Genomic DNA, 12,314 nt, shown 5'->3' with positions numbered 1-12,314 from the left:
AAGGTCTACTACAGTACCACAACTCTTCCTAGAACCTTTTATTCTATCATAATCCTTTTTTTAAATAATAATGATAATACATTTTATTTATAATGCACTTTATATTTGAAACTAATCTCAAAGTGCTACAAAATCAATTCGACCCGAAAGCTTTGATAAAAAGATAAGTTTTGAGTTACTCAGGGAGAGCATTCCACAGTCTGGGTGCAGCTGAGCAAAAAGCTCAATTTCCCATGGTATGAAGTTTAGTCTTAGGAGTTTTCAAAAGATGTACTGATGCAGAGCGGAGGTTGCGTGTGGACATATGTGAGGAAATAAGTTCTTTGAGGTAGGGAGGGGCATCCCCATAAATACAGTGGTGGGTAGGAAGGGCAACCTTGTAATCAATTCTAAATGAAACAGGAAGCCAGTGAAGAGATTTAAGAATGGGCGTAATATGGTCGTATTTACGCCCTCTCATCAGGATCCTAGCAGCACTGTTCTGAATATACTGCAGCTTTTAAAGAGTTTTTTTTCAGTAGTCCCAATGAGAAGTGCATTGCAGAAGTCCAGCCTGGAGGAGACAAACGCATGGACTAACTTTTCTGCATCAGCAAACATGAGTGCTGGACGCAGTTTTGCTATATTCCTGAGGTGGAAATAAGATGTTTTACATAGATGTTTGACATGAGCCTTATACGTCAAACAAGAGTCCATTTTAACCCCAAGGTTTATAACAGATGTTGACAATGGGATATCCTGACCAGAAAAGGTAATACTGGTGATGTTAGATGACCTAACCAGTCCAGGCTGCAGGAAATTTTGCTTCATCCATGACTTTATCTCCTCCAAATAGATGGTCAAAGTGGATGATGGCAGAGTAGACGAGGAGGTTGAATTTATCCTGAGTTAGAGCTGAGTATCATCAGCATAGCAATGAAATAAAATACCATGCTGGCTGATGATATAGCCCAGGGGAAGCATATACAATATAAACAAAATCGGACCGAGCACAGAGCCCTGAGGAGCACCACAGGTGACATTGTGAATAGCAGATTTAGCCTCTCCCAGGGCAACATGCTCTGTTGTTTTAGTAAGATAAGATGAGAACCAGTTCTAAACAGAGTCAGAAAGTCCAACAATGTGACGTAATCTGTGAAGCAGAATGTTGTGATCAACATTATCAAAGACAGAAGACAAGTCCAACAGGATGAGAAGCGATGGAAAACCAGCATCAGCCGACATCAGCAGGTCATTCGTGACTCTAACCAGAGCTGTTTCCACGCTGTGGCAGGGGCGGAAACCAGACTGGAATTTCTCAAACAAATTATTTTGTTTTAGATGAGACTAAAGCTGTGCAGCAATTTCTTTTTTCAGTACTTTTGAAAGGAACGGGAGGTTAGAAATGGGCGTGTAGTTTGCAAGTACTTCTGGATCTAAGGTGGATTTTTTTTTAAAGTGGTCTGATGATAGCAGATTTCAATGTAGCGGGAACATATCCAGTCTGGAGAGAGTGATTTATTATCCTGGTAATCAGGGGACTTATAGCACAAAGGTTGGATTTAACCAAAACTGTAGAAATATGAGGCATTCAAGCATTACTGCTGCGTCTGAGATGATCAAGTAAAAAATTTAACATATATATAATTCAACTGTATACAGCTATATACAGTATGTTATGCAGTATAATGCTTACACAACTGCCAGTGATCTAAAAGAAATAAGCGTGTCTCTGCGAGACATAAATTGAACTAGAGTACAATTAGGTTTAGGTATAAAAAAAAATAAATACAAAGGTATAAAAAAATATTAAAATATAGAAATAAAAATAAAAATCTTGGATTGCAAGTAACTTGGTCTACAAGCATTTTGCCAATTTTTTGAATAAGAAAGCTGACAGAACTGTGATTCTGTAAGTGTGTGTGGGTGTGTGTGTGTGCACGCTTCCAGAATAAATTATGCTTGCAATTCAAGGTTTAACTGTATACAGTTATGAAAAAAAAACACTTTAAGCTAAAAAATGTACAATATGTACAAGGTTGCTATAGTATAGAATTAAAATAGAAGTACATAAGGTGTTAAAAGTATAAATTATACAGGATAAGTTAAATTGCACACAGGTGGGCCTCACTTGTGTAAAAAATGTGCAATGTGCAGACACAAGCAGAAAAATGTGCACCAGGAAGTGTGCAACATGTAGCAATGTGAAACTTCATGAGTAATGTGCTACATCCTGACTTTGATGTGTTAACAGGAATGAAGGGACAGTGTTTTATTGTAAGTGAACAAATAAGACAGAGCAGATTGTTTAGTTTAATTCAATACAATTCAATTTAATTTGTATAGTGCTTTTAACAATTGACATTGTCGCAAAGCAGCTTTACACAATCAAAAAAATTAAGTTTGTATAAAATGTGAATGTGTATGAATCAAAATGATAAGGTGGCGACAGTGACAAGGAAAAACTCCCTGAGATGGTAATAGGAAGAAATCTTGATAGGAATCAGACTCAACAGGGAACCCATTCTCATTTAAGTGAAAACGGATAGCATGGATTGATCTGCATCATACTTTGTGAGACTTAAAGTGCAGTAGAGCAGGAGAGATGTCTTAAAGTTAAAATAGAGTCCGGTTCATTCCTAGAGACTCAGGTAGACTGCAGAAAACTCCAGTCCCGAACTACAGTATTGAGCGACTCAAATCACAAGTGCTCAGAGAACCACTGTCTGCATCAGCCAAGGACAGGATCGTCTTCATGGAAAAGTGTCCTCAGTCACCACACGCATCCCAGGCAGACCACACGGGGCATCTATGCAATGAGATCTCCAACCAGAAGCAGGACACCAGGACGAGTCAGACAGCCCCAGAGGGCAGAGGCGGTCTGAATCACTGGCAGCTCAGGAGCGACATGAATATCTCAACAGAGTTAGGTAGAGGGAAAATGAGAGAGAGGAGAAGAGGAGAGAGCAGAAAGAAAAGGAGAGATGGCAGTTAGGTATGGTAACAGTCAAACAATTTATAAAGTGAATGTATGTTTAGTGCAGAGTGCAAGCAGGGACTTTGGCAGGACTAACTATGACAGCATAACTAAAAGGGAGAGCAAGAAGGAAACACAGACATGAGGGCTTCCTGAGATGTAAAGCAACCAATCACCTCACCGTCAACAAACCTGAGTGATCAATAAGAATGGGGAAGACAGCATCTAAACATACCAGTTCACCTAATACTCTACGTCCGTGAGTCCCCTAGATCTGCTTACCTAAGGCAAATCTATTTACAAAAATGCTAAATAAATAGGTTTTTAGCCTAGACTTAAACACTGAGACTGTGTCTGAGTCCCAAACATTAGAAGAAAGTCTATTCCATAACTTTGGGGCTTTGTAAGAAAAAGCCCTGTCCCCTGCTGTAGTTTTTATAATATGTGGTACTTACCAGCAGCCTGCATCCTTTGTTTGAAGTAGGCATGGCGGATTATAAGACACTAGCAGTTCACTCAGATAGTGCGGCGTGAGACCATTTATTGCTTTATACGTCAATAGTAGTATATTAAAATCTAACTGAAGCTTGCTTATGCACCTAGTTGAACAGCCAGGCGTTACAATAGTCCAACCTAGAGGTGATAAAAGCATGAACTAGTTTTTCTGCATCATTTGGTGACAATATATTTCTTATCTTGGCAATATTTCTGAGGTGAAAGAATGCTATCCTGGTAATATTATTTACATGTGCTTCAAATGAAAGGCTGGAATCTGTAATCACACCAAGTTTTTTCACTGTTGCACTTGATGGAACAGAAAGGCCATTTAAAGTAACAGTGTGATCAGAAAGCTTACTTCAAACTGCTTGTGGTCCTATGACTAGAACTTCTGTCTTATCAGGATTAAGCAAATGGAAGTTAATTAACATCCAATCTCTTATGTTTTGCACACATTGCTGAACTTTAGTAAACTGTTTTATTTCTCTTCTGGTTTTGCTGCAATGTATAATTGAGTGTCATCACCATAACAATGTAAAATAATACCATGCTTACGAATTATGTTGCCCAGAGGAAGCATGTTAAAGGGGGAAAAAGCAGTGGGCCTAAAACTAAATCCTGTGGAACAACGAATTCCACATGCAGAATGGTCACCATTTTAAATCTACAAACTGATAACGATCAGTCAAATAGGCCAACAGGAGACATTTACTACTTTAACAATTGCTGTCTCTGTGCTGTGATGAGGCCTAAATCCTGACTGATACAGTTCGTTTATGCTATTTCTATGTAGATATGAACATACAGTTGTTGTTGTGACATTATCTTTTCTAGAATCTTAGAGATAAAGGGAATTTTGATATCGGCCTGTAATTGGAAAGCTGACAGGGGTCAAGGTCAGGTTACTTACATAGCTGTTTAATAATTGCTAATCAAAAGGAACATACCCGCTGCTGAGTGAACAGTTAATTAATTTCAACAGGGGTTCTGTTATTGCTGGAACTATCTGCTTAAGAAAATGTGTCAATATAGGATCTAATATACAGGTTGACGATTTTGAAGAAGAGATGAGTAAAATTAGTTTACTCTCTTCAAGAAGAGTAAAGTATTCTAGGTTCTGATGTGGTGTGGTTAGTTTATCATCTGTATCACTTAAAGTGTCTGGTTTCAAATCCTGATTTTTTGCCTAAAATTTATGATTTTGTTATTTAAAAAGTTCATGAAATCCTCACTACTGTATGTTGTTGTTGTGCAGATTTCCGCAGTGGTCTTGTTTTTAGTTGATTTAATAATGGTATAAAATAAAAATCTAGGATTTTTTTTTTCTATGAGAGTGGAGAGATACAACGATCTAGCAGCACTGAGAGCTTTTTTATAGGTCAGGATGCTCTCCTTCTATGCTATTTGGAATACTAACAATTTAGTTTGGTGCCATTTGCATTCTAATTTTCAAGCGGTTTGTTTTAGAGTGCGTGTGTGGTCATTGTACCAAGGAGCGAGTTTTTTTTTTTTTATCTCTAATCATTTTCCTTTTAACTGAAATTACATTATCTAAGGTATAATGAAATGATGAATCTGAATTTTCAGTCACCTGATCGAGTTCTGTGGAGTCAGACGGTGATCCAATCAAAGTTGATAACTCTGAGAGATTATTAATAATGTTCTGTGTGGTATTTGATGTAAATGTATGTTTGAAGCGGTAGCACGGTGGTCAACAAATGGTCTTCCTTTGTTAAGTTTTATTAAATTAGTTGTGAAATTTGTGCTGTAACCCAATATCAAGCAAGCCATATTTGTGACTATAGACCTCTTGGGTTCACTTGACCAACAATCAAAACCTTCACCATTTTGTATAGCAATCATGCTTCCCACAGATAAAATTGCCAAGCTTTATAATGATGAATCACTGATTAAATTCACCCCTCGGATTTTACTGAACAAAATGTGAGAGACCAGATAATGGTGTAGAGAAACTTCAGTCATTGGATTATTAATTAATTTTTATCAGACACCAGTTCTTCTTTACAACACATTCAAGGACAGTGCACTGGCAGATCTACAATATGAGGATATTTACAGCTGTCACGTCAGGTATGATTTAAAGTTAGCGTTTATCGTAAACTAAAGCATTGTTTAAACAGATTGTCAGTGCAGCTTGCATTCTGTTATTAAACATGTCAGTTTCCTCCATCCCTTGCCATCCACCCGTCTTACTGCTATCTCCTATGCTGTCTGACAAGTGACTGAGGTTGCTGCATGTAGGCATTTAACTTATATAATAGGCTAGACAAACTCTACCTAATTTAGCAAGTATACTTATTTTCTACAAATATCAGTTTTTTTTTTATTTACTTTTTTATGAGGCACTGCTACTGCCATTTGTAAGTTACCAAATTTGGTTCTTTATCTGATTAAGGGTTAATAACCCTAAAAAAACATAATGACATCATGTGAATACATTTGTATACGTGCATAGTGCATAGTGTATATTGGATATTTACTGTATTAAATTTACCAAACATTTATTTTATGATTATGCTACCTGAGATCAAATAGTCACTACATAAGCTCCAGCAATCATAAACTAGGTTTTATTTTCAAATAACCACAAATCATCAATGTCAGTGGGAAACTGGCAAAACTGTCTTACAGTTTTTTGATATTGTATGTTATGGCATTTAAATAGACAACTGTCTGCTACTGTAAACCTGCAAAAGCTTGCTGAACAAAATGGCTGGGTCTCACATCGCACACACGAGTTCTACAGAAACATAAAAAACTGTACATTTTAGCATAATTACAAATGGGAATCGATTAAAAAGCACTCCTATAAAAAAAAAAAAAAAACTCTACAAATCTTCCAATGAGCTGGAGTTGACTTGGCTGTAGTGGAAAGAACTGGCACTTTGCAGAGTTGTACTCACTCACTTTGAAGTATGTAAAGGTCATAGAAATAAAAAAAAAATCATGTTAATGACAGCTTTTTTGTATTTCTTGTTTTCACATGTTTCTGTAAATTTTTCTTCTGTATTTTTAAATAATGACATTAGTGTATAGATTGATAGATTTTATATCCCTAAATTCCTTACCTTTGGGAATTATTTAAGCCAGGTATAAAACAGCAGGATAATATAGCAGACTCAGGATGAGAATAAATATGCAGAATGACACAGTTGTATACTCAATACAGTTCTCAGGTTTACTCTAGGCTAAGGCACAATATCATTAGTTAATCAAGGCCAGAGAAAATACGCAGGAAAGCAAATATCAATATCATATTCATTTTTAAATGTGCCCTTTCACATCCTCATTACTTCACTGTATCTCTATACAGCACTAAACAGTCATGTTAAAAAGAACTACACGCACTTTAAATTCTATGTTTAAGTTATTGGGGCCTAAATGCCCTTGTGGTATCCTTACCAACCATTTTTTTTTCACTGAAAAAAAAAGTATAAACCAAAATTTAGAAAGATGTGCTGTAATTTTTGTTATCACTGAAGCTATTGGTGTGTTAATACAAGTTGTTAAAAATCACACAATTGTTATTTATACCCTAATAAATTAAAAACCTAGCACTTTAAAAGGGTGTACAATGGGTGGATGACAATGTAAAGCCTTGTTAGGCATTTATGTTAGTTCTGAGCTGTATTTTTGCTTGTATTTTTAGGTAACTAAAGAACCAACTACTCAAGCCTGATTAAGAATTTTAACTCCACAAATAGGGAAAATATGAACAAGTGAGAAAATACAAATACTGTTTACTTAAACATTCAGCTCCTCTTCAGTACAATTGCATCCATAGAAACATTGATAAATAGTTATTTACAGTACTTGAGACTCACACTCAGTACTTGAAACTTACACTTTTATCTCCCTCTATTTCTCAACATTAAAAAAACACAGCCTATAAAATATTGGTCTGCATTAAGCAAAGAAAACATTAAAATGACTTGTTGATAACTGTCCGTTGTATTATTTACTATGGATAGATAATACTAAATTAACAACTTGTTGTAAAACTTTTGATTAAATACTTTGCAATTGAACTTTGTAGCATTGGAAAAGGTAATGTGGTCTAGTCCAGATTGACCTATTTCAGAGCAATTGACACATCGGAATAAGAATGGTAGCTCATGCATCATAGGTACATCACTTTATGGGCTTTCATTCTTACCCCGAAGTGATGCACTCATGATGCATACAGTAGTGCCTATACTAGCCTCTGGAGGCTATGATATGATCTGGGATTGCTTTAGGCTTGTGACAGTATGCAACAGTATGTGACGATAAACCGAATTCAACTGACAGCCTGAGTGTAATAAATGACCAGTTTTTTTGTGTAGATGTTCTAATACCTTTAGAGAACTGGCAGGTCCTTCCCTAGATGGAAATACTTTGCTAGATCTTCTGTTTGACATATTACCAAAGAAAAAAAAAAAAGGCAATTATACAATAAAAAAAAATAATTAGGAAATTGTCAGAATTTATGCTGCTGAAGGCTAGTGGTCAATAACAAAGTGATTAGCAGTTGTTTACACTTTAATATTTTAATATACATAATCAATATTCATTACAAATACAACAGACATTTTTACTATCCTGACAGCCCTGAGAGCAAAGCTGGTTGTGATTTTAGGGTGGCAGGTACAGCATTATTCTCTCCTTTTGATCACAGCAACAATAACCAATTATAGGCATCCGTGACCTTATGAAACCATATGATGGTTTCATAAGGTCGATAATTTTCTCTGAGTGTACGCAGTTTGTGGATTGTTATGATGTTTTAGAGTGCTATGATTTATTTATGTCTATTTGCATTTTAAATGTTGATGGAATGAGACAAGTATAATAAGAAAGAATGATGACAAAAAATTTGTAACATAACATAGTCTTTTACATAAAAAATAATAAATTCAAAGCTGATACTGTACAAAGTTGCATAGTCTTTTTTAAAAATGCTGTTTTATTTTAAATTGACTCCCTGTTGAGGTTTTGATGCTGTTCTTGTGTTTATCTAGTGTATAGTTTTACATTAATTTTAAAAATCAATATTCTTCTAAAATTATTATCAATACTACTTGTTGATGTTAAAATACTGTACCACGTTTTACTCCCCAAAGATTTTGAAAAGGTTTTAGAATATTTCCCTTAAATACAACCACAAAGGTAAGTTAAAATTAATAATAATAGTAATAATAGTAATAATAATACAATCTCTTCCTTTAATACAGATGAAAAATGTATCAAAAGCCTGTATTCAATATTGGTTATAATTTCGCCACTCTTACTGTTAATAATATTGTTAATTGTTCCACAGTACTGGATTACTTCACTAAAGACTGATTGCTGTAAGCTGCAAACAGTTTTTGTTGTAAAAGATATCAAGCATGATAAAATAAAATAATATTAGTTTAAATCCGATCTTTCCTTTCAGGAATCATCTACTTAGGATTCAATTCCACTCACTGCGCTGGGATGTCGGCTTAGTCTTAACTGCACCAGTCCAGATCGATTAATAGACCTTTTAATTGAGTTTCGAAACATAGAGCTGGAGAAGCAGTATATGACAGGATCCAGGGCACTGTTCAAGTATGTAACCCCGATGGATAAAACAAACAGCTCACTAACTACTTTGTAAGCATTACAGTATTCATTTATCCGTTTTTCCAAATAGAGTGCAATCAGTCCTGTAGCAACTCCAGGGAAGAAACATAAAATAAAGACCACAACGATTACTAGAACAGTGCGAATAGCCTGTCGCACTTTCTTTTCTCTGTCCATCTGCCGTTTTTTTAATATGCAGGAAATTCGAAAGGAGCAGAAAAATAGTATCAATAAAGGAAGTATAAACTCAGCAATATAGATTACATAATGTAGCTTAATACCTATCGGTGGATTTTTCATGCTAAAGCTTCGACAGTAAGAAAAATTATTTTTTGTTATAAGTAACCTGTTGGTTAGCAGTGGAAGCCGTGTTAAAGTCACCACCATCCAGATAAAACAAGCTATGCCTCCAGCTTGGCGTGAGCTAATACAGTTGATTTTATTATGCGGATGGACTACCTTAAAATATCGATGTACAGCCACAGCAGTCATAAAGCTGATGCTTGCTGATCGATTGATTGCAAGCATGTAGAGGTTAATCCGACACCAAGCATCACCGAACATCCAGTTTTCAGAGCGCATATAGGCATCAATCCGGAATGGAAGGCTCACCAAGAGGAGAAAATCCGCCAGGATCAGGTTGAAGAGAAACAGGATATTGGGTCTCCAAGAGTGAAAATGTCGACAGAAGATAAACAGAGCCATCAGGTTTCCTGGCAGGCCAAGCAGGAGCTCAGTGATGAGTAAAGGAGCGAGAAAAGAGGACACCACTTTCTGCGATTCCGCATCGCATGTAGTATTGTTATTGGGGTGCATGGTGTTAATGAAATGCCAAACGCTGACTCTGACAACAGGCTTTACAACACTGTCTTTACAACAGTGCTTTTTTTCATGTGCCTACAAGTGTGAATTGAGCTTCCTCTTTTAGAGTACAGCTTAAGGACTTATCTGTCAAAACAAAAGAAAGGAGAAAATTTTCAAAAAAAGAAAGTTGTAAACTTTCAAACGAAGAAATGACAGGTGTACAGCACAATATTTGAACCTGCCACCCAAAACTAAATAAATTTCCTCCAAGAAATTATGTTCATTATTTTAGTTTATGTTTAAAATTATTAGGCGATTAAAACTTTGCAGCTAAATCTCAAATGATTGCTTAATTAAAACGACTGTTTCAGTTTAAATATTTCTTTTAGGAGGACCATATTAAACTGAAATATAATACATATCGGCCCACATTACTGAGACACGTGATGTGCATTTTCAACACTCTCAGAACATTCCTGAAATGTGTTAAGTAAACCACTCCACGCCACCCCCAAACCAAAACATACAATCATATATTAATCATTTCGTCCTTAAAAAAAACATAATGATATGTATGATATATGATATCTCAATATATCTCATAGAAATGTATCTGTTACTTACAGGAGAAGAAGGGGTGAGGCTCTATTAGACAGAGTACAGAAGGAACTTGTAACTGTGGTTTCTTTAAAGCAAGCTTCCTCCCCTCTTACACTGTTGTAACGTCACAGGAAGTTCAGATCACATCAAATTCTGATTAATTTTGTGATTAAATGCTGTTCCTTTTTCAAGCTAAGATTTTTTTTTTTATATATACAGTACAGTGCCAACAGAACGTTTTCAGACCTTTTCAAGTTTTTGACCTTTTTATTTATGTGGCACACCCATCTTAAATGGATTAAAGTTCTTCTGTCTCTTATTATTCTACACATAATACTCTACAATAAAGTAAAAACAGATATATTGAAATAATATATATATCCCATTTACACAAGTATGAGAAGATTTAATATAAAAAAATACTTTTGATGCTAAAATTCATTCTTGTGCCTTGTGTCTGTATCTATTTTTTTTTCTTTTTTATGTATTCAGTCAAAGTAGAGGCACTGCCTTAAGTAAAAAGGAAGTTTATTGGTAGATAAAGATTATGATCATGCTTTTTGAGGTACAGAATTATTCCAAATCATATAGCTAGCCCGATGTGACATGTACATAATACATTTCAATGGGTTAGTTGCTGAGTAATGCAAAATAAGTTCTGAGATATAAGAATAACAAAATCCAGGCCCATCACAACCCAGGTTTAGTGTTATAGATATACTACTACGACTACTACTATTACTACTACTACAATTACTACTTCTACTTATAATAAATATTGTTATTATTTCTATTATCCAGTAGACCTGGATTCAAGGATCACCCTGGGCTTTGCAGCTGGCATCTGTCCTCAAGTACAGTAATTATAACATAATTTAAGACTTTTATTTAAGTAATATTCTAAAACTTGACTTTTACCAAAGTGATTTTCTTGTAATATCCCTGTACAAATCTTTTTCATGTACTTGAAACCATATAAGGTAGTTGACTTTTTTATATTATTGACCTAATAGCAGTTAAACTAATACACTTTAAATTATTCTTTATTTAGATGTGACAAAATTAGCTTCCTGAAACAGGAAATTGTACTTTACAATCTAATTACCACAAGGTTTAAATAATGACACAGACCAACATATACTTTCGAAATGACCCGTGGCAAACTTATTGGCTAAATAGTTAAAAATAATTTAAATCAACAAACATTGTTTATGCCAGTTTTTATAGTTTCAGTTATGTGTGGCTTTTGCTCAAATGTGTTATGCATAAGGACATACAGTATTTCAGTGCAGTAGCACAAATGACTCAAACATCCTGCCGAGCAACCAAAAAAGTGCCAAAGCACCGAGAATAAAACAAGTGTACTCCGATCAAAGCATGACATTGAAAACCGTGTGTGTGTGTGTGTGTGTGTGTGTGTGTGTGTGTGTGTGTGTGTGTGTGTGTGGTTGTGTGTGTGTGTGTGTGTGGTTGTTTGTGTGTGTGTGTGTGCGTGTGTGTGTGTGTGTGTGGTGATTTTGCGGAACAAAAAGAAAATCAAGTGGTAGAAAACAGGACAGATGGTGCAATGCACATAAAGGGAGAAGTAGACAGACAATTAGAGAAGAAAGGGCACTGACTCGTATGTTACACAATGCACAGTTCTGAAAACATGTGTCCTCAGCATGAAAGTCAGGACAGACGCCAGCTGCAAAGCCCAGGGTAATCCTTAAATCCAGGTTTACTGGATAATAGAAATAATAACAATATTTATTATAAGTAGAAGTAGTAATTGTAGTAGAAGTATTAGTAGTGTTCGTAGTAGTATATCTATAACACTAAACCTGTATAGGGTTGTGATGGGCCTGGA

At 35.5% G+C, this 12,314-nt stretch overlaps 1 protein-coding gene across 1 annotated transcript; it reads right to left on the bottom strand.

Moving 5' to 3' along the window:
- Window positions 1-6,298: 6,298 nt before the first annotated feature.
- hcar1-3 (hydroxycarboxylic acid receptor 1-3) lies at window positions 6,299-10,553 on the bottom strand. Its single transcript, XM_053502422.1, has 2 exons — window positions 10,490-10,553; window positions 6,299-10,009 (listed from the first exon to the last, which is right to left on the bottom strand). Exon 2 carries the CDS (start codon window positions 9,875-9,877, stop codon window positions 8,903-8,905), a length of 975 nt encoding a protein of 324 aa, XP_053358397.1. The 5' UTR covers window positions 9,878-10,009; window positions 10,490-10,553; the 3' UTR covers window positions 6,299-8,902.
- Between the last annotated feature and the right edge of the window lie 1,761 nt (window positions 10,554-12,314).

Source organism: Clarias gariepinus, chromosome 8, assembly GCF_024256425.1.
Source record: "Clarias gariepinus isolate MV-2021 ecotype Netherlands chromosome 8, CGAR_prim_01v2, whole genome shotgun sequence".
Classification (NCBI taxonomy): domain Eukaryota; kingdom Metazoa; phylum Chordata; class Actinopteri; order Siluriformes; family Clariidae; genus Clarias; species Clarias gariepinus.
This window is presented reverse-complemented; position numbering and strand designations above follow the sequence as displayed.

Bases quoted from the DNA above. Each gene is read 5' to 3' on its own strand.
- hcar1-3 (XM_053502422.1), bottom strand. From the start codon at position 9,877: ATGCACCCCAATAACAATACTACATGCGATGCGGAATCGCAGAAAGTG.